The sequence below is a fragment of the Meriones unguiculatus genome, chromosome 3, assembly GCF_030254825.1.
Source record: "Meriones unguiculatus strain TT.TT164.6M chromosome 3, Bangor_MerUng_6.1, whole genome shotgun sequence".
NCBI classification, from domain to species: Eukaryota; Metazoa; Chordata; class Mammalia; order Rodentia; family Muridae; genus Meriones; species Meriones unguiculatus.
Genome location: NC_083351.1, coordinates 11,059,275 through 11,082,699, shown reverse-complemented (window position 1 = coordinate 11,082,699; position 23,425 = coordinate 11,059,275). Strand labels below are relative to the sequence as shown.

Sequence of the window (23,425 nt, the reverse complement as noted above, 5' to 3'; positions counted from 1 at the left end):
AGGATGCTTCTTAATGTTGAATATGGTTCTTTGTGGCTGTGTGATAGCTACCTTCTTTCTGTAAAGAGCAGGCAAAGAAAAGGCTAGCAAAGCCTTTAGTTTGTAAGCATGCTGAAGTTTCCAGGGAAGCTGTTCTGGAGATGAAAAGTGTGATTATGTGTTTTCAGGGTGTTTTAGTTAGTGAGTTAACAATTCTTTATAAAACCCAAAGCCCCTTAGTTCAGTATTGGTATTTCTATTTTAAAAAATAATTATGTAGATAAAAAGAGATGTTTGCAAAAGTGCTCTGAAAAATGTATATTCTGAAATATGTGAAACAGTTGGCCATGGCAGTGCAGACCGTTGATAACAGCACTCATGAGGAAGAGGCAGGCGGATCTCTGTGTGTTTGCAGTCAGCTTGTTCTACATACTGAGTTCCAGCATAGCCAGGGCTTCATAATGAGACCCTGGCTTAAAAAAAAAAAAAAAAAGTACACACAAGGGAAGTAGAAGATTATTTCTTTAATAAAGCATGTATTAAAAGGCCCTCTATGTGTTGGGTACTTAAAGAAAGAGGTACTGATGAGTCTGAGGACAGCTTTTTATCTAAAGTTGTCTCGAGCCTGCTTGGAAAGCCGGACAAAAAAGCCAGCGTGCTCACGGTAGTACAGTAAGTGTGTTCCTCCAACCAGGGGGAGAAGGGAGCTTCTCAGAGCTTTGCCTGTTCTGTCAGTTAGTTATTTGTTTGGTTGGTTTTTTTGAGACAGCGTTTTACTATATAACCCTGGCTTTCCCGGAACTCACTGTAGACCAGGCTGGCCTTGAAATCAGAGTTCCACCTGCCGAGTGCTGTGATTAAAGGTGCGTGTCACCTCCTCCAGGCTTGTTTATTTCTTTAATTTTTTTCAATTTATCTTATTTTATGTGTATGACATATGAAAAATATTCATATATTTTTTTTTTCTGCATGTCTACCCACCATGTGCTTGCTTGGTGCCCTTGAAGTTATGGGGGCATGGCCCCCCATGCCCAATTGAAGTGGTGGATGGTTGTGAATCATCATTTAGTGCTGGAAATCCAACTGTTGCCCATTGAGAAATCTCTCCAGCTCTGGGATTTCTTTCTTTCTTGTCTCACTATGTAGCCCATGCTAGTCTGGGCCCTCCCCATCCTCCTCCTGCCTTCCCTAGGGCTGGGATTCTAAGTGTGCATAACCACGAATGGCTTAGAGATACTTAAATTTTTTTCCTGAGTTCTTTCCCCTTTTATTCATTCATTGTCATCCTTCCTACACAGTATGCATGCCCCAGTTATGGTTTCTCAATTTTCAAGGATCTAGCAGTCTTGGGAGAGCCTTTCTGAGTGAGTCACAGGCACAGACAGCAAGCATTCACATCAGTGAAAGTTTCTCAGATTCTGAATGAGAGAACTTCAGAGTGAAACCCTCCCACCCTTGTTTTTTTTTTTTTTTTTTTTCTAACTAGCACAGGAGGCATTGTGTTTTAATTGCTGTTGCAGTGGCCGTGATGGGGTACTGGGGACCCTGCCCTGGCCTTGTAAATCCTAGGCAAATGCTTTGCAGCTGAGCTACATGCCCAGCCCTGTTTTGTGTCTTTTAATTTATTTTTATTTTTTAGTGTGTATGGGTCTTTTGCCTACATGTATGTTTGTGCACTTGGTGCCCACAGAGGCCAGAGAGGCATTGGATCCTGTGAAACTGGGGTCACAGAAGGTTTTGAGCTGCCACGTGGATGCTGGGAATCCAAATCACGTCTTCTGGGCCAGCAGGGAATGCTCTTAACTGCTGCTGAGCCATCTCTCCAACCCTCTTTCCTCCCCGTTTGTTTTGTTTTTTTCTGAGACAGGTTGAGTGGATCCCAAACTGGCCTGGAACTTACCTTCCTGCCTCCCAGTCCCTAGGCTTGGGATTACAGACATGTGCCATGCCCAGCACTGTTGGTGTTCACTGTCCTTGAACTCACTGTGTAACAGAAGATGCCCTGGGACTTGCAATCCTCCTGCCTCTACCTCCCCAGCGCTAGACTTACAGGCCTCTTCTACTAAGCCCAATTTGCTGGTGCTGAGGAGGCAGATGTGGGCTGTGTGTGCATACTAGACAGGCACTTTACCAGCCGAACCACATACCTAGCTGCCCATCATTCTGTATTGTGACAGTGTGTTATGTGAAGAAGGATGTGACCTAAATATGTCATTGTAAAATTACCTAGAATTGAGTACATAATACATGTTATTTCTGAAATTATTTCTGTGTTATTGCAAGTCTTGGAAATTACTGACATAGTGACATTCTTGTTGCTTGAATTTTGCATTTCCTTACTGATGCATATGTTAGAAGGCAAATTTCCTGTGTGCTCTGGATGTCATTGTATTATAGTTTTTACCTTTAAATTGTAAAAAAAAAAAAAAAAAAAAAAAAGTTATTTTTTCCTAGTGTTATTCTGTTTTGATTCAGAAGGTGGAAGTATTGTGTATACTTTGAGATGGTGTGCTTTTATGTGTATATTTGAATCTGATAAACATGTAGGTATTATGTAAAATTTTATTGTTCTGGATTGTAGCTTAGCTTAGATGACTCACACATCTTTCTTCTCTTCCTCCCTGCCTGCCTCCCTCCCTCCCTCCCTTCTGAATTGAACCCAGGGACTTCTGCATGCTCTTGTCACAGCCTCCATTCTACCACTGAGCTATACTCCCAGCCCCTGACATTAACTTAATTTCACATCTCAACAGAATCATACACAGTTTTGGGGTAGTTCCGCTGGTTTCTACAAGGGCAAACAAGTTTTAATTTTAGCTGGTAAAGTTCCTTAGACTAGTTAGCCATGTTCTTCCAAGTTCTCTTAGAGGCAGGCTGTTCAGATTTTTCCCCTCTTCATTATAAAGTTTCTTTTAAAAGTCTTTTAAAAAGCTGTGCGTGTGAGCGTGTGTGTGTGTGTGTGTGTGTGTGTGTGTGTATGTATGTATGTGTGTGTGTATGCACATGTATGTGTGCGTCTTATGGAACCTAGAAATCACAAATTGGCTAGACCTGTTGGCAAACAAGCCTCAGAGATCCACCTGCTGAGTACTGGGACTACAGGTACATGCTGCTCTGCCCTAATTTTTGTGTGGGTGGTGGTCTGAATTCAGGTCTTCAGGCTTACACAACACTTTCCCACTGAGCTATCTCCTGAGCCTTAATTGTGCTAAGGTGTGATTCAGACATTTCCAGGCTGTGTAAGTACCTGGCATGTACATTTAACGTGTTAGTAGATGATACTGTTTTGAGATTTTTAACAATTTATGAGTGAACCTGGAAATTGCTGTTATGAGAGATAAGCCAGATGTGTAAGAGAAATTATTGTCTGACTCCATTGACCAGTGATGGTCAGATCCATAGTGATGGACAGTAGAATGGTAGTGGTCATGTAAAAATAGCATCCGGAATCTGGGGCAGGGGAGAATGGGGAATGATGAGTTGATGAGTGTGGACTTTCTGCATGAGATGGGTAGTGTGCACAGTGAGCAAAAGGACTTAATGCCACTAAACTGTATACTTCAAAACAGTAGTGAGTGGCATAGTTTATTACAAGAAAAAGTTTTAAAAGGGTTATGGGAGTGAGGACTGAAGAAATGGCTCAGAAATTAAGAACACTTGGCTGTTGTTCCTCCAGAAGAGCTAGGTTCAGCTCCTAGCACCCAAGCGGTGGCTAACAATTGTCTGTGATATCAGTTCCATGGGGCCTGATCCCTCTTCTGGCTTCTGAGGGCACTGCCTGTAAGTAGTATATAGGCAACACAGTGATTCACATAAAATACATAAACCTCAGAAAGTTTTTAAACAGAGCTGGGCTTTTCCTCACAGATACAGTATCTGTCTAACGCACATAAGATCCCGCCAGGTTCAACCTGCAGCATTCCCCCCAAAATAAAAATAATAAAAGCAAAGAGCATGTCAGGGCTGGAGACATGATGGCAGCAGTTAAGAGTGTTTAGTGCTCTTGCCAAGGACTGGAGTTCAGTTCCCATTACCCGTATCAGGCAGCTCACAACACTTGTCACTCCAGCTCCAGCTCCAGCTCCTGTGGCTCCTGCAGGCTCCTGCACAAACACATAATTAAAAAACAAAATTTTTAATGAAATGTCATGCTAATAGCTTTGGGTTTAAAGAACAAGAGTTCAGGGGTTGTTTATTTGAGACAGAGTATCACTCTTTGCTCAGTGTGGCCCTGGAGTCATTTACTAAGTAGCCCAGGTCTAAAATTCTTTTTGTGAAGACAGTTTCACTATGTATCTTTGACTGGCCTGGCCTGGAACTCCCTATATAGGTTAGGCTGGTCTCAAACTCATAGAGATCCACCTGCCTCTGCCTCCCGAGTGCTGGGATTAAAGACTTATTCACTATTCAAGGCTGGTATTTCATATTTCTAATCCTAGCAGACAAGAGGTTAAGGCAAGAGGATTGCTGTGAGTTGGAGGCCAGCCTGGGCCACAGAACTGACAGAAGGGAGAGAGCAAACACTGTTCTAGCAGTTTATGTCTTTCCCATATGTCAATTCAGTTTATTTACTTTTGTCTTTGTATTAACTTCTTCGATGTGAAGTACCTAGTGGAGTCATTTCAGAACAATGCTTCACATGAATGTGATGGGGCTCTCTGCTGAAACAGGATTGTCAGTGATAGAGCATTTGTATAGCTTAGCATATCCAAAGATTGATTCCCAGCACCGAAAAAGAAGACCAAAAGATACAGTAAGACCTGGGGTGCTTCTGCTTACTTCTTTGCTAGTACAACCCACATTGATGTACTCTGTTTCTCTAGAATCTCTTCTATTGGAAGTCTTTTTTATTTTTGTTTTAAAATTCTTAGATGCTTAGGATTGAACCCAGGACCTTGAACATGGTAGGGAAGTGCTTAACCATTGATCTTAAACCTATTCCATTTCAAGTTTTGATTTATGGTTTATACTTTAATTAAGAGCCAGGACTAAATGTACTGTCATTTACTTATAATTCCAGCACTTGGGAGGCTGAGACAGAAGTATGGAGAGTCAATGGCTACCCTTGAGACCTTGTCTCAGGGGAAAAAAAAAAAAAAAAAAAAAAGTAACAGGCTAGTTAAGTCCTTAAATTTTAGTTATTGTTCTTCTTTTGTTACTGTGCAGTGGCAATGTTATTGTGCAGTGGGAATGTGTCAGCTTGATTTTAGAGTTTGTAAACGATCCAGAGTCAAAACAGTGAAATTAGGAGTGTTGCCAGGCATTGTGGCACACACCTTTAATCCCAGCACTTGGGAGGCAGAGGCAGGTGTAACTCTAACTCTGTGAGTTGGAGGCCAGCCTGGTCTACAAAGTGAGTCCAGGACAGCCAAGGCTACACAGAGAATCCTTGTCTAAAAAAAAAAAAAAAAATCAGAAAAGGGGAGGGGAGAATTTATTTCTAATAGAGCATATTCTTAGTTGTGGGTTCTTTAAAGAATTAATCATGTCTGTCTGCCTGTCTATCTTTCCGTGGTAGATGGAATCCAGGGTCTTTAGCATAGGTAAGTGCTTTGTCTTTTTTTTAGTCAGCAGGTAAAGGACTGGGTTTCATTTTGAGATTTTCATATGTATGTATCATTTTACCTTCTCAAACTTGCCCCTCATCCAAATATTTATTTCTAAAATTTATTACATTGTTTGAGAGTGTATGAATGTGAGGTGCCATACAGCCTATGGGAGTTGAATTTCTTCTTTCACCTTGCAAGTCCTGTTGATTGAACTCATTGGTTGTCAGATGACCCTCTCTGTGCTGTTGACATAAAAACTGGCCAGCACAGAGAGAGTGAGCCTCTCTTCCTCCGTCCTTTAAATGCTGACCCTTAAGCCTGAATTACGGTGTTGCTGACTAGCCAGGCCTGCTTTTCCACCTATGGTGACACAGAAAATTGAAGGCAGTCAATAATGGCACTTTCTGTGGATCTAGATATGATCGCTTTGGTTTTGGTTTTGAGGCAGTCTTACTCAGCATAGCCTTGGCTGTGCTGCAGTGCATTATGTAGCCTGGCCTTGAACTTGGAGCAGTTCTTGTCCTGGGGATTACAGAATGAGCCATGGCTGGACACTATATCTTTTTGTTTTGTTGGTTGGGGTTTTTTGTTGTTGTTTTGATTTGTGGTTTTTTTTGTTTTGTTTTGTTTTTGCTTTTTGAGACAAGAGTCTCGTTATGGCTGTTCTGGAACTCACTTTGTAGATCAGGCTGGCATCTAACTCAGAGACTCCCCCACCCATACTGCTGAAATTACAGCATCTCCCCACTTTTTTAACCAAGTACCCGAATACACCAATTAGGTATCCTCTAGTTCTGTAATTCATTTAGTCCTGACACTACCTGGAACTAGTTTCAAATACCAAGGTTGAGGGTTCAGTACTGCCAGAATGACCCCACTCCAGATGCCAGCTGTAAGTCTGGTTTCTCATGACTTTTTTTTCAGGTTCACAGAACCTCCACAAATACTGTATACACTACTTTATTATAAACACTGTATTTATTACTTTATTATAAAAGATTGTGATGAGGAGTCTCCTAGTGATTTCTAGGAGACTGCAGCATGAAGACTTGCATTTGGTCCCTTATAACAAACAACTAGATGTGATCCCACACAGGCCTGCAACTCCAGCAATGAGCAGAGTTTGATAGGAGGATTGCTGGAGTCTGCTGGCTGCCAGCCTAGTCAGAAAACATTAGCTCCAGGGTCAGTAAGGAACCTACCTCAGAGGAATAAGGCAGAGAGAGTGATAGAGGAGAAACCACTTCTGTCCTGTGTGCATGCACAAGCTGCACAAGCACACACACTAGAGGCCATAGATAAATGGGCATGCCTACAGTGAGTCATATGGGAAGGTGCACAAAGACTCCATGTCCCTCTGGGCACCACCTCTAGATACCTCTACATCCTCAGTAGTCTGGAATCTCCCTAGACTCAGATTTCATTTTATTTCTTCAGATACAGAATATTTTGTAGCCCAGGCTGGCCTTAAACTTTGGCCTTAAACTTTCTGTTATAGTCAAGCATGACTTTGAGTTCCTGATTCTACTGCCTCAGCCTCCTAAGTCCTGATGTTATGGGCTTGTACTCCCATGCCTAGTACATTATGAATTTGATTGATTAGGTCATTGACCATTGGGGATCAAGTTAACAGTTGGAGGGTTGGCGTAATGTGTTCACCTTCTAATAATGCCCAAATCGTTCCTGTGATCAGTCCCAATCCCAAAGCTCTTAGGGCTACCAGTTGTCAGTTAACTCAGTACAGAAAGATTCTACTTTGGAAATTCTCCGGTTTTTAAGAGTTGTGTGTCAGGAAACAGAAGGCCAATTATATATTTCACAATTATCACAATCGCACGGGAATCCTTAGCATTCATCATTTCAAGGTTGGATTTATAACCAGTTATTAACATTAACTTCATCAGTGAAGGACTTTATGATCATTCATTAAAGAGTACTGACAGCCAGACATGGTAGTACATGCCACTGATCCCAGGATGACTGATGAGGCAGAGACAGACAAATCAATGTAAATTTGTGGCCAGCCTTAGCTACATATTAAGTTCCTCCCTTAAAAAACAAAACACAGGGCTGAAGAGGTGGCTCAGCAGTGAAGGACCCTGGCTGTTCTCGCAGATGACCTGGGTTTTGTTCCCACCACCCACATGGTGGCTCACAACCATCTGGAACTTCAGTCCCGGGGATCCGAAACCCTTTTCTGACCTCCACAGGCTCCAGGTACACATGTGGTACACACATGCATGCAGGCAAAACACTGGTACACGTAAAACAAAACAAGGTGATAAAACAACAACAAAAGAAAGGTCGAAACCTGAGAGCGTAATCAGCTGATAGAGTGTTTGCTGTGGGTTTGATCCCCACACTACAAAAGAGCAAGAAAGTATTGATATTGATAAGTACCTATTAGTGTGGTAGAGAGGTGAACAGGCTTCCTGGGGACGTCTGTTGGAGATTAGCAATGGCTAAAGGTTCATTGACGTTAAATGTTTGCAAAGCCGAAGTTCCTTGTGGAAGAGTGCTTTAAATGTCTGTGCAGTCCATTCATCTCCAGCTAATGGCAGTTTAAGTTATGTGGGTAACGAAAGTGGTAGTTGAGGCCAGCCACTCTACTGTGGTGCGTTCTAGGCTGGGGCAACCAAAGCTGTGGAACCCAGTTATAGCATTGTTTCTCCCAGTAGAGCCACCTCAGTTTTGCAGGTTTTTATTACAGGGAAGGTGCATGAAGCTGCTTCTGCTCATGTGTGGGCTGTATATGACTGTTTGCAGTGGAAGATACCTGAAAATGACCTTACTCAGTCAATCCCCTTCTCTGTTTACAGAGTAAATGAATAAATGTTGCTGAATGCAATAGTTCTTAAACTTTCCTGCCCTCTGTTGTCCTTCTTCGTCTGCAGTATCAGAAATCACTTGAGCGGGTCACAGATGCAGCTCTAGGACGCATTAGGAGAGAACATTGCGCTCTGCAGGACTGGTCTTACAGAGCACAGTGGGTTAAAGTAAGGCTGTTCTCAATGGACACAGATCTGCTGCGCACTCAGGGAGACAGGGGTAGGTGGATCTCTGAGTTGAAGGCCAGCCTGGTCTACAAAGTGAGTCCAGGACAGCCAAGGCTACATACAGAGAAAAAGAATGCCAATACAGTAATACTGATGGGTAATATGAGGACATACTTCATTTTCCTGTTTTATTAAAGGGAATCCTAATTGGGTAACAGACATATTAATCATTGAAAAAATGCTCACTCCTGCTGACATCTGTTACTAAGTGTGGGATGTTTTATAGAAGCCATTCAGTGGTGTCTGTGTGTATCAGTTTGCTAACAGCAACTGTACAGCACTAGTTAGGCCAAAACATTCTATACCTAGACTTTTTTCTCCCTTCTGTTGTTAAATTATTGACTTCCAGGAGTGGAGTCACCTGAGTCATCTGATTATGAGCTTCTGTTACTATAGATAAGATATTCTAATATCATGTGTGTGGTCAAAACATCGGTTTGAGTGTCAAATGGCTTTTATCCCTTTCTCTAGGGAAGTTTTTCTAACTAACAAATTAACAGTTTAAAAAAAATAGTAACTTGAAGCCCTTCCATCCCCACCTTTTCTTTTGATGCTCTGAAATCCTACCTGGTCAGCCAAGTGGAGTTCAGCACATCCTTCTAGCATCTTACCACAATGGGTAAGCCCTCCATTCCCTTGAGCTGCTCAAGCTTGATTCCACACACAATTTATCATACACTGCCCTGTGCTTATATGTAGTTATATATTACTAGCTTTTTTTTTTTTTTTGCGCGGGGGAGGGTCAAGGCAAAGTTTTTCTGTGTAGCCCTCTGGCTATCCTGGAACTCGCTCTGTAGGCCAGGCTGGCCTCGAACTCAAAGAGATGAGTCTGCCTCTGCCTCCAGTGCTGGATTAAGGCATGCATCACCACTGCCTGGCTATGTTATCAGCTCTTAGTGGAATCATTCCCTCTCACTTTTTAAAATCTTTTATGAGATTCAAACATAGTATTTTTAATAATTGAACAATTTTATTTGTGTGTGTGTTCCAGTACGTGCATGCTACAATGTCTGTGTGTGTGCATGTTTTTAGGTGCATGTATAGAAATAAGAAAAACTTGTGGGAACTGGCTGTGTCCCTCAACCGTGTGGGATCTCGAGATTGGACTGAAGTCATCAGGCTTGGGGTAGAGTGTCTTCTACCCACTGACTCACCTTACCTACCCGGTTTTTGAAACAGCCTCGCGCTGAAGCTGGATCTCAGTGATGCAGCTAGTGTGGCTAGTCAGTGACTCCCTGGCAAATACGACAGTGGCACTCTCAAACAACAAAACCCACTCTTTTTGTTCCCCTCTTTAAAAGAAAACAAAACTTCAGAACTCAAGAGACATAAAAAGCATTTTAGTTTGGCCAGCAGACTGCCTTGGCTCTTTTGATTCAATTTCTGTTACAAAGTGATGTGAGGTCAGCATGCAGGTGCTCTCGGGGAAATGTCTGGAAACCCCGTGTTCATTGGGATGCCCCACAGAAGGCAAAGAAGCCCAGTTAACAGCCTGTCTTCACATTCTAGTTCTGTTGAGTTGACTTCCAATAGTGAGTTTTCCCCCAAAGACCCATCACTTTGGGGAAAGTGAAGAGGTCTGACACTGGTGAGGATGAGAGCTTGTCCTTTTAAACAGCTTCAAGAAAACCACATACCTTGAGTTGATGCTTTTTACATGAGAAGTGCTTTAAGCCAACAGAAAAGAAAATGAAAACCAAACCAAACCAAACCCCTCCAAAGCTTCAGAGCATCACAATGCCTCCATCTCCTCAGGAGCCCTGAGTGTCTGATTGTGGAAGAGAGAAGGAAGCTGTGTGTTCTGGCACCTGTGTCTAGGGCTGAGCTAGCAGGTGCGCCCTGTGAAGCATGGGGCTGATGTTCCTGTGGAACATGAACCAGCTGACAGGGAAGCTCCTTAAAGCTCAGCCCGGAGTGGGTGCTGCAGCTCAGGTTTGCTCACTGCTGTTGGAAGGTTTGGAACAGAACTAAATTGTTTTATTGAATCAGACAGATTTGCTCTGCTTGGGAAAATAGTGCTGTCAAGGACTGTGTAGCCTCCTGATTCTGTTGTTCTGAAGCGACCTGGGCTCATAGGTCAGAGCTGTGCTGGCTCACTGCCTTTGAATTAGATGGGAACAGTGGCCTCACTCAACAGGTCTTTTACTTGAATTTTTTTTTTTTAACTGAGTTTAAAGTAGAATAGGTTAATGTTAACCCAGTAAATTAGAGAAGGGAGTAAATCTTGTGTGTATGCAGAAATGAAAATAGAAGCAAAACTCTTGAGGAGAGCTAGGGGACTGGAGAGAGTGAGAATGGGAGAAGTAATGGAGGGTGGGGGAAATAAGCTCAAAATGCACTATGTACTTGCAAAACAATGTATATAAAAGGCAGGGTTTGTATCTACAGGAAGGAGGGAAAGGAAACTAAGCCAGGCACAGTGGCTCACACTTCATAATCCTAATACTTGGAATGCTGAGGCAGGAGGATCACTGTGAGTTCAAAGACAGTCTAGGCTACAGGAGCTCTCAAAAATAAATAAATAAATAAATAAATAAATAAATAAGGACTAGAGAGATGGTTCATAGGTTAAGAATGAATACCACTGCCGGGCAGCAGGCAGGAGGATCTCTGTGAGTTCGAGGCCAGCCTGATTTATAGAGCTACTCCTGGGGCAGCCAAGGCTATACAAAGAAACTTTGTCTCATAAACCAAAACAACAACAAAAAACAAACAGGCAAAAGAAATAACTGTTGGCAAGAACATATTTGGATCAACTCTTACGAAGTACATGGGTATTTAGTCCATGACTTTTTCACAGACTGCATACTTCTGTTCCCAATTAGGAAACAGAATTTTACCAACACTATGGAACTTTTTATGTTAATCACTGTCCTCATTTATTGTAGTGTGAATTAGCTTTAAACGTGTATACGTAGTCAGTCATGCAGTACACACTCTGTCCTCTTTGCTGAGCATTATTTCTAAGAGACATGTGACATGTACCTGTCATTCCTGGCGTCATGGGTTTCCATTGTGAATGATAGTTCATACTATTTGTTTTATTCTTAGACATTTGGGTATGTTTTTGGTTTGTTTTTGTTTGTATGTTTTGGTTTGATTTAGTTTTTATTTTTCTGAGACGGGGTTTCTCCATGTAACCCCGGCTGTTCTGGAACTCACTCTGTAGAGCAGGCTGGCCTCAAACTCAGAGATCTGCCTGCTTCTGCCTCTTGAGTGCTGGGATTTATGAAAGAACAGATATGTGCCACCATGCCTGGCTCTTTTTTGTTTGTTTGTTTGTTTGTTTTTGTTTTTATTGTCTAGACTTGTCATGTTTTCTGTTGTTCATAGTTGGCAGTATAGCCAGTTAAGCCTGTTTTTAGAAAAGTTTTATTCTCTAATTCAGCTGGCCTGTGTAGGGGTAAGCACTCCATTGCTGGGCCATGCTCCTCTCAAACTGATACAAACTGACCCTGATACTGTTCCTGCTTTAGCCTCCCAAGTGCTAGGGTCACAGGGCTGCATCAGTATGCCTGTCTTAAAGCAGCTATTTCTTGACTTGTATCTTCCTAGTGTTCTTCTACTCTTTTGTAGGAACTAGAGTTAGTTTCTCCTTGTTATTGGGAGGTTTTGGGTCATTGACTGTGTTCCCTGTATCATGTATTAGTCAAATCTCTGAGTTAAAGAAAATATGAAAGAACAGGTTTCTAGGTTGTTTTTGCTTGTTTGAGACAGGGTCTCACTTTGTAGTGCTGGTTGGCCTAGAACTCACTATGTAGACCTTAGGCTGGGCTAAAACTCACAGAGATCCATCTGCCTCTGCCTCCCAAGAGCTAGAATTAAAAATTAAAGTGTGTGCTACCATGGCCAGTTAGTGGTGTTTTGTTATTATTTTTAAAATTCATTTTTAATGTGTTTAAGTGTTTACCTGCATGTATGGTCTGTGGACCTATCACACATGTACAGTTCTCGTAGAGGCCAGTGATGGTGCTGGGTCCCTTGGAAATGGAATTCAGGCTATTGTGAGCCACCGTGCTGGGAATCAAACTTGCATGCAAAAAGAGGAAATGCTCTTAACTGTTGGGCCTTCTCTCGTGCCCCAGTTTTCCCGTTTTAAGGTTATATCGGAACTTGTGTGCCATTCTAGAGAGAGGGAAGATGTGATGGGCTTGGCTTTTGAACTTTACCTATCAAATTAAGATGGTTCCAAATAGTACGGGAAAGTGCTGGAGCAATTTCATGCTGTGTAGTAAAGAGCTCACGAGCAGCTTGGGTGCTCAGTTGCTTCTGTGTGTCTAAAAGTTGTACACTAATGTTTATTTCTTACCTGCTGCAGCTTCAAGTGGGATGTCATGGCCAGCTCCTCGGACAGTGAAGATGACAGTTTCATGGCTGTGGACCAAGAAGAAACTGTGTTGGAAGGGACAATGGAGCAAGATGAGGACCCTCACCCAGTGTTGGAGGTTGAGGATACAAGACATAATAGGTCAATGTCTGAGCTGCCAGAAGAGGTTTTGGAGTATATCCTATCCTTCCTTTCACCGTATCAGGAACACAAAACTGCAGCTCTGGTCTGCAAACAGTGGTATCGGCTGATCAAAGGTACTGTGGATAAGACAGGTTATTTCAAGTGTTCTAAATAGATATTTTTGTGTGTGTGTGTCTGTCTGTCTCTCCGTGTATGTGTATGCATGTATGTTACACATGTACAGGCACCTGTGGAGGCCAGAGAGGGCATCAGATCCCTTGAATCTTTAGTTAAAGAAAGCTGTGAGCCACTTTTGTGGGAGCTGCCAATGAACTCAGTCCCCTGGAAGAACAGCATGAAATCTTATGGTTATGGTGCTCCCTGTCTTGCCCCCCCTGCCCTGAGTTTCTCTGTGTAGTCTCAGCTGTCCTAGGTTCACTTTGTAGACCAGACAGGCCTTGAACTCACAAAGATCCACCTGCCTTTGCCTCCCTAAGTGCTGGGATCAAAGGCATGCGCTACCACACCTGGCTTGGTTATGTCAGTTTTTATTGACAACCCTGTCTTGTTTTAGTTTTAGACTCCCCCTATTTTTCTTTTCTCCCTAAAGACATTATTTTTATAAAATTTAGTATTAGATAAATTAACACATTTTTTTTCTTTTCTATCTTAATTTTATGAATAGCTAGAATACTAATATATAGTATACAGTTGTATAATAATAATAGTATTTAGTTCATTTGTAGTTTCAAAATAAGGTGGATTTGTTTTTGTTTTTCTAGACAGGGTTTCTCTGTAGCCATGACTGTCCTGAAACGAATTTGGTAGACCAGTCTGGCCTTGAACTCACAGAGAACGATTTGCCTCTGCCTTCTGAATACTGGGATTAAAGGTGTGCACAGCCACTGCTCTGTAGATGTTTACCTTTTAAAACTACTACATGAACACATACACTTTTTGGCACAAGGTCTCATTGGGTATAGCCCAGGCTGGACTTGAACTTATGATCCTATATCTCAGCTTTCTGAATAACTTCCTATACCTTGGTCAAGTGTAGTTCTTTCAATTTTGACATTCCTTGATTGTGTTTCTTTTCTTTGATTGAAAATGAGAGAAATTTGAACTTCCCCAAAATATTTATGAGTCACACAAGTGCTAAGTCAGTTAATAGATTCAGTTTTAATGATTTTTTCCCATTACAAGTAGGTGTCTAAGCTGTTGTCTTTGGTTCTTTCATATCTAGGTGTCGCCCACCAGTGTTACCATGGTTTCATGAAGGCTGTCCAGGAAGGAAACATTCAGTGGGAGAGTCGGACTTATCCTTACCCTGGAACCCCCATCACTCAGCGCTTCTCTCACAGTGAGTATCCACATTGTGAAACCAGGTCCACATTGCTCTAGAAACTTTTCTGGAGAAATGCATTTTGTGTGGCTTTTTAAGAAAGAGAATGTAAAATGGGAGTTTCTAACAGAATTAGGAAGAAGTGAGTCTAAAAGTGTTGTAATGACTGCTGTGTAACTCAGTGGTAGAGTGCTTGCCTCAGAAGGCTCAGGGTTCACTCCCTGACAGCCTGACACATATGGTAGGGCATGTGAATCTTATAGTATCATTTTTCACTTGATTCTCCTCCTGCTTCAGCCTCCTGAAGGCAATGATTTCAGGCATGTACCACCATACCTGGCTAGTTTGAGCTTTTGGTAGGAAGGAGCATATATTGGTTACCTATGGCTTTAAAAAGTGACCACAAGCTGGGCAATGGTGGTGGTGCACTCCTTTAATCCCAACACTCATGAGAGAGAGGCAGGTGGATATCTGAGTTCGAGACCAGCCTGGTCTACAGAGTGAGTTTCAGGACAGCCAGGGCTACAAAGAGAAACCGTCTTGAAAAACAAAACAAAAGTGACCCCCAAACTTAGCAGTTTAAACACTTTAAACTGTTTTAAACAGTTTAAACAGATATTTCTTACCTGGTGGTGAAGGTGTGGGATTTGGACATGGTATCATGCTTTCTGGACTAGGAGTGTCTCATAGAGTTGCCATCATTGTCATCCAGAGCTTCAGTGTCCTGAGGATTGGGCAACCCCTTCAGAGGGGGCCTCAGTTTCTTATTCATGGACCTCTCGATAGAGCCCGTCTCACTGTCAGCTGCTTACTGTAGAACAAGCGATGATGATGGGCGGGTGCCTGGCAAGGAAGCCAGAGGGTTTTTCGAGATCTCTGAAGTGAGCATATCTCTTCTACTCTCTCGGTTACACGGGGATTGACAAGGGTTGTAAACACCAAGAGGCGAGGACCTTTAGTGTCACCTGTCCCCAGATTGTGTGCTGTACTTATTTGGAGATGTCCTGAAATAGTTAGGACTTGTTTATTGCTTTAGAGCTGGATGAAAATAGACCAAAGAGACAGATAAAGTGTTGCATGCAGCTCTCAAGGAGCTGCTCTTTTACCTGTGCTACTCTAGACTGTTCAGAGGAGGAGGACATCTACGAGACCTCAGTGAGACTCACTGAAGTCAAAACTGGGAATGTGTGACAGTGAAGGACACTAGGTTTACAAGAGTAGCTGGGGACTGGTGAGTTGGCTCATTGGCGAAGGAGCTTGCTGCCAAGCTGTTGTTACCTGAATTCCATCTCTAGATAAAACTTGGTGGAAGAGAACCAATTCCTGCAAGTTATCCCTTAACTGAATTGTCCTCTGACCTCCACACTCACTGCCATATGTCTCCTCCCTCGAGTAAATCAGTCAATAAATATAACAGGGAAAAAAGAGAATAGTTCAGTGATACTACCTTGACCCATGCTGGACACCAACAGTTTACTCCAATGCTTCTGAGCTGTTCATGCCATTGTCAGCACAGTGAGAAGTGGCCTGCGCCTGTCCTGGCAGTGGGGGGCAGGAGGGTTCAAGACCAGCTAGGTTTCTAGTAGAACCCTGTCTCAGAATCAAAAAGCAAGTCTCATCATCATTACTGCTGTTATTGAAAGAGGTCTCAACCATTTCTGGAGTTTGCAGATCATGGTTATAAGTGACTGGACTAGGTGACATTCTGTCTGTGAGGATCCATGTTTGTGTCAGTGTGTGTTATCACTACAGACAGAGTTCTGAAGACTGTTGTGCTGGTTTTTGCAAGGCTAGAGATGGAAGTTGGGGCTCCCTACCTCTGCGCTATATCCCTGTCCCTAAGTGCTGAAGTGCGAGCGAGGAGGGTGAGTCTGACCGCGCTAGTCAGCTTCATGTCAGCAGAGCAGCACGCTGGAAGTGGCCAGCTTTTTAAGGGGAAAGGGCTCTCGCTTCACTCCAATGCACCTTCCAGCCTGTCACTGTGGACCTCTGGTGAGGGCGCTCATTGTGCTCATAGAAATCCAAGAAGGAGTCATAGATAATTTTGTTTAAAAAATTTTTTTTCTACTTTTCTTTCTTTCTTTCTTTCTTTCTTTCTTTCTTTCTTTCTTTCTTTCTTTCTTTCTTTCTTTCTGTTTATCTCTATGTACTGTCTAGCTGACTGGCAAACTAAAGAAGACAATTACAGAAAAATGGGCAACTTGCAAAATAAATTAAAAATAAGAATTCCAGGTCTGATGAGATGGCTTAGCAGGTACCAAGCCTGACATCCTGAGTTTGATTCCTCAGGACCCACATGGTAGATGGAGAGAACCAATTCCCAAAAATAGTCCTCCACACATGCACCTTGGCACACGTGAATGAATGAATGAATGAATAAATGAATGAATAAATGAATGAATAAATGTATTTTTGTTGTTGTTTTTTTTAAACAAGACTTTGGTATGTACATTCTTTTTTTTTTTTTTTAAGATTTATTTATTGTTTATACAGTGTTCTGCCATACACACAAGAAGAGGACACCAGATCTCACTATAGATGGTTGTGAGCCACCATGTGGTTGCTGGGAATTGAACTTAGGACCTTTGGAAGAGCAACCAGTGTTCTTAACCTCTGAGCCATCTCTCCAGCCCTTGTTGTTGTGTTTTGAGACAAGATTTTTTTCTGTGTAGCCTTAACTATCCTGGTGCCTGCTCTGTAGACCAGGCTGGCCTCAAACTCAGAGATCTGCCTGCCTCTGCCTCGTAAGTGCTGGAATTAAAGGTGTGTGCCACTACTACCCAGCTGATAAATGTTATTTTAAAATTAAAAGAAAAGAATTTTAATTTTTTTCCCTTTGGTTCCTTCCTTTTTTCTATTCTGTCTATTTGTGATCTGTCAGTTTTCATTCTTATCCTTACCTCACATTGGTTCAATATCTGCATTTTAAATTAATTCTTCACTTATGTTACCATGGAGATACTGGATGTTTCATATTCAGTTAGCTAAAAGTGGAGCTTGTTGCCCCCTCTACCAATTTTTCCCCTTCCTTAATTTAGTGAATGCCATCATCATCTTAAATACACAGACTTGAGGTATTGGATTCATTCTCAGTTCTTGTCTTTAAGATTGCAAGCTGAATGTGGTGGTACATGCTTGTAATCCCAGAACTTCAGTGGTGGAGCCAGGAGGAGTTCAAGGTCAGCCCTTGCTACTTAGTGAGTTTAAGGTCAGCTTGGCTTACCTGAAATTCTGTGTGAAACAAAGCAAAACAAAAAGCCAAATTTCTGTTCTGCTTCAAACTTTTTCTTTTTTCCTGTCTTTTAAATCATAATCTAACTATTATATCCCAGCACCCTCACAGTACATTCCTGTCTTCCTCTGTGGTGCTGGAGAGGTTAAACCTTGAGCCTCATGCAGTGCAAACGTGAGTACTGCCCCTTCCCCAATTCTAAATGTCTTCTTTTCCTCTCTCCATCTTAAGCTGGATGGAACTAACTCAGACCCTGATCCCTACACAGAAAAGGCCACTTTGTTGGTACTCTGTCCTGACGAGACTGCGCTTTCCCTCTGCTCTTCTACACCGCACCTTTGTCATTACCATCGCCTCTGTTAGAGAAGCTTCATCAATAGAACAAAGACCTTTGCCTCTGGGAACCAAGTGCCTGGGATTTTTACCCAGTTTCTTAGTTTGGAAGATGTATTTGGCAAATTCTGTTTATGTTATAGGTTGCTGAGAAATATAACTGAGAAGTAATCATTTACACATTATTTAGGCTGTTGAATGTGAGCATAATGTCTCCTCCATAAGTGGTTGTGTACTTGAGGATATGTCCCACATTGCAGACATCCTTGTATTTCTTACCATCTAGTTCATAGCTAGTTCTGGAATTACTATGCCTCTCCAATGAGAAATCACTCCACACACTTAAGAGATTAATAAAGGGAAAAGCTCTTTAATATAACAAATGTCCAAAGAGGAACATAGTCATCCTTAAATCTCTTTCAGGTCCCAGCCCCAGGTTACACTTTGAACAATTTAAACAGTCAGGAAACTGCAAGCCTGGGCACTTAGGCAGATGGGAGATCCACACGAAAAAGATATTGCCAGAAGTATTTTTAGTACACCACTGTTATTCTTTTTCAAATAGTTGTTACCCAGGGTCATCTTGCTCACCTGGCAGAATTATGTTTTTTTTTTTTTCAAGAAGAGAACTAAGGGGCTTCATGGCAGGCCAGGTCTTAACATTGGTTGTGACCCTGTATTGCCCCCTTGAGCTGATAAGAAAATGGGCCTAATGGTTTGTTCTGAGTCAGGTTTGCCTCCTTTGTTATGAGATAGGAGCATAATGGCGGTTGATACTGATGAGTGCACATTAGCATCCTGATATCCTAAATTCCATTGGACTCTGACAGGCCTGGTTTGCAGACCACGCTGGGACTACATGTCTGGGAGGCAGCTGCATTAGTTAAGTTCTGTTTTGTGTCTTGATGTCTCCTAAGCAGATCTACTAGTGAATCCCTCAATTCTCGTTGAGTATCTCCTACATCAGTATGAATACATTTTAATAATTGTCAATGTTTATAGGTTTAAACACAACAAATATGGGCCAGTGAGATGTTAGTAGGGAAAGGCACCTACCACCAAGCCTGAAGACCCAAGTTCATTTCCCAGGACCCACAAAAAGAGAACCGACTCCTGCAGGTTCTCTGACTTCTACACATACAGGCTTTTAATTAAAAAACAAACAAGCAAGCAAAAACAACAACAAAAAAAAAAACTAACTTTAAATGCCATAGGCACAACAAATACATGTCCAGCACCAGATCTTTCCTATGTTAAAAGCCTGGGACAGAAAAGGCAGGTGAAGTGAAAAGGCCAGTTTTGTACTTGGTGAATGTCTGCAGATCTGATGATGACAGCCTTGGTTAATGGAGGATACCCTTGTCAGATTACTATAGACAATCTCCAACATAGTAAGCCTTGAAGTGTTTAGGCTTCTCAGTCAGTCAGGTAGTTTCCACACACTGCTGATCTGGCACCTGCAGGAGTGTGCAGGCCCAGGCTGGATCACCACCCTCGCCTGTCCTGAGTTATGTAATTACAGACCTTATCAAATATGTTCCAGCTTGTACAAGGGAGACACATGACAGCATAGTCTCTTCCAGCATGGGATAAATGCCTCAGGGCCTTTCCCTGGTGACAGTAGGGAAACAAAAGGGAGTTTAACATCTGCAGATCTGAAAGTTAGAGTGTGCAGCCTACTTGGGGAACATTAAGGGACTGTTCAGACAGTATGGAAATCCAGATTCTTAAACATCTTACACCAGAGCTGATTATAGTGCAGTAGAAAACTGTTGTGGTGTGTGAAGTAAGCTTGGCTTTCGTGTGCAGTTAAATCATGGCTGTGTGTTCTTGGATGGAGACTGTTAGCAATTTGAGATTAAGTGTCTTTGTTACAGTTATTCATGGAGCAAGAAAACCCACTTTGGAACACATAGCTTCCATGTTTCTTAGCACACTGCTCACCATGCAGTGAGCTCTAACTGCTATAACATTCCAGAGGTCTAGATGTTCTGGAAGGAAACCTAATTGGGTATAGAACTTGAATAAAAGTCAAGTAACAAGTTAGGTCTTAGAATTGCTCACATTCTTTGTTAGTTGGGCGTTCCCAGCTGTGCTGTCACCACTTCATTGTCTCAAATAAAAACAAACAGTAAGCAGAATTAAATGGTATGCTTATTAGAATATTTGAGTGTCCTATATCCTTTCTGGATTTTGAGGTAGAGTTTTGCTATGTAGCCCTGGCTGGCCTAGAGTTTGTTTACAGACCATGGTGTCTTTGAACTTGTGACTAAGTATGCACCATTTCTAATAGTTTTCTTGTTCTACTATATCTGAGTTCTAAACATTGTTTTTTAAATTGATTCCCTTTCTCTCCCAGCTTCACTAATTCTTGACCAGTGGTCACTAAAACTCAGCCATGTCACTTGCATCTCAGTATCTTAGCTTTGGGCCCCATTTTTCTGCTTCAGAAACCTTTATTTGTTCAGAGAAAAGCAGGAAAATGCAGCTTGCTCTATTTTAGTATAGGATTAAAATACATGCGAAGGACCTCATGGGGCCCAACTAGCTGGGTTTTCAATCCAAATAGAGGAGAAGAATGTTTGCTAGCTCTTTGAAAAATAAAACCATTCTGCTCTTCTGCTACATGAAGGAAGCTGCTACTGAGAGTTTGTGTATAGACTTAGGGTGACATAAACTAGACTTGATGATCCTAGTTAGGAAATTGGGGACTTGCCTTATCATTTATTACTTACTTATCGTGTGTGTGCGTGCACTACCACATGGCTCATTGGTCATCAAGGCCTGGATAGCAAGTACCTTTACCCTTTGAGCTGTCTTTACTGGCCTGGACATGCTTTATCAAGTGTCAATGTAATGAACAGGAGTTACATTTCAGAAGCTCTAGAATGCTGTTAGTTAGTTCTTCATGATATTGGAATTACTAGTCCCTTCCAAGACAGGTGGAATCCATAGTATAATCCATAACTGTAATCCTAGTACTCAGGAGGCTGAGGCAGGAGAATCACCATGAACTCAAAACAAGCTTGGGCTGCACAGTGACCTCTGTGGGACCAAGATAACACAGATCTGGTGAGTTTCTTTAACAGGAATCCAGATGTAGAACCAGGATTTATTATCCTCATTTCTCTCATGCCCTTTAACTTATTTCTTTGTTATTAAATCATTAAAAATTAAAAAAAAAATTATGTGCATTGGTGTTTTGCCTGCATCTGTGTTTGTGTGAGAGTGTCAGATCTTAGAGTTACAGACAGTTGGTAAGCTGCCTTGTAGTTGCTGGGAATTGAACCTGGGTCCTCTGGAAGAGCAGCCAGTGCTCTTAACCACTGAACCATCTCTCTAGCCCGTTTGGAGTTCTTAACAATTGTGAGCAATGGAATTTTACTAGACTACTTTTTACTCTATTTATGTTACTTTTATTTGAGACAAGAGTTCACAGTGTGGTCCTGACTAGCCTGGCACTTGCTTTGTAGACCATGTTAGACTCTGCTTTTAAAATAGAGTTGTGAGGGGGCTGGAGAGATGGCTCAGAGGTTAAGAGCACTGTCTGCTCTTCCAGAGGACCTGGGGTCAATTCAGCAACCACAACCATCTAGAATGAGATCTGGTGCCCTCTTCTGACATGCAGGCATACATGCAGGCAGAACATTGTATACCTAATAAATGAATAAATCTTTAAAAAAAAAAAAGAGTTATGAAGTCAAAGTACTCATTTAGGTATAGATTCAAAATTATTATTTAAAAGATTTTAATTTATTTCATCGTATGTGTGTGGTGTTACCTGCATGTATGTCTTTGCACCGTGTGTGTGCAGTGTTCTCAGATGTCAAAAGGGTGTCAAATTCCTGGAACTGGAATTATAGGTGTTAACCTCCACGTAGGTGCTAGGAATTGAACCCCAGTCCTTTGGAAGAACAGCCAGTGCTTTTAACTTCTGAACCATTTCTCTAGCCCCTCAAAATTATTTTTCAAACTAAAAGAGAGTCCATAGAAGGGTTAACATTTGAAAGCTGGCGTGGTGGTGCACACTTAATTTCAGCACTCAGTAGCTCAGTAGGCTGTCTGTGAGATCTAGGTTAGCTTGGGCTACATAATTCCCTGCCAGCCAGGTCTGTAACTCTGTTTCCAGAAAAACAAAAACAACAACAACAAAAAAAAAACAGAACCTGTAAAGCTCCTTATCTCACTGAAGTAAGCGCTGGGCAAGCAGTGAGGCGCATGTCACAGTGCTACACTTCTGTTATTAGAGTGACAGCTGAGGGAACACTTACCCTTTACTGGGGAGCTCGGGGCTTTATTCAGCTGCTTTCTAACCTTCATAATGAGCCTGCTTACACGCCTAACAGCTGGCTGAGATGAGAGCAAAGGGAAACTCCCAGAGCTGGTGCACACCACTGCTGTGACTGACAATGGTAGCAGGTACTGGGTAGGAGCGTTTTCCTTTTTTTGAGCCTGAATAAGTGGTATCATAATTGAGACTTAAGTGCACCTGCACATGGCCAGGTGATCACTGCAGCCAAGCACTAGTGTCTGAGAACTCTGGATCTTTTACTCTTGTCCTTCCTTCCATGTGACATGGGGTGACTCCTCCCAGCCTGTGTAGTGCTTTGTGCACATGGAGGAAGTTTTGCTTTCTGGAGCCCAGGTGGTAAAGGGCTGCAGGGCCTGTGCTCACCCTTTCCTAGGGACAGTGACTGGATGAGACTTGAAGGAGATGCCAGGGCAGCTTTCCTGCCTCTCTGAACTCTGGATTAGGTCTTTCTGGGTTTAGTCCTTTCCTTTGCCTCTTTCTTGGGAACACTCTGGTGATGAGCATGTGATTGACTACCAACTTTGGCTCTTCTTTGGCCTTGGTTCTCTTCAGGTTCTCTTAGATTTAGCATGCCTAAGGGGTTAAGGGTTCAATCGCTTTCTTTTTTGTTTGTTTGTTTTTTGTTTTGTTTTGAAACAGGGTTTTTCTGTGTAGCCTGGCTGTACTGAACTCACTTTGTAGACCAAGCTGGCCTCGAACTCCCAGAGATCCGCCTGCCTCTGCCTCCAGAGTGCTGGGATTAAAGGAGTGTACCACCACACCTGGCTGCTTTCTTCAGTTTCTTTGAGCCTGAGCTGCTGTTTCCTTTGCTTCACAAAATCTGTCTTGCTTTAGTTACATTGATGTCTGTGTGGTTTTTGTGGCACTGGTTAAAATTGTTTTTACAGTTGTTGTGTTTCATATAACAATTTCTGCTTTAGGTTTCATTTGAAAATGCAAAACTTAGGGGGAAGTCCTTGGGGACAAAGGAAGGACTTCTGTGACCCTGGCTTGCTTTGCCTTAGGGAACAGGGTAGTTTTGATTAGTGATGTAGCCAGGCTCAAAGAAGCTTCACTCTTGAAGCCACCATCTGAATGTGTGTTGCTTGCTCTGTGATGTCACTGTTGGTGTGCTTGATGCCCAGAATACAGTGTTTAGGGGCTGCAAAGGAGGCTTGTCTCTTAAGGTCAAG

The 23,425-nt window shown here is 42.2% G+C and overlaps 1 protein-coding gene across 1 annotated transcript in view; it reads left to right on the top strand.

Moving 5' to 3' along the window:
* Positions 1–23,425, top strand: part of Fbxo42 (F-box protein 42) — a 50,994-nt gene that overhangs the window by 2,673 nt on the left and 24,896 nt on the right. Inside the window, exons 2-3 of the mRNA XM_021629925.2 lie at positions 12,903–13,168; positions 14,278–14,394. Of these exons, the coding sequence (XP_021485600.1) occupies positions 12,919–13,168; positions 14,278–14,394 (367 nt within the window). The 5' untranslated portion in view covers positions 12,903–12,918. The remainder of the gene's footprint in view (positions 1–12,902; positions 13,169–14,277; positions 14,395–23,425) is intronic.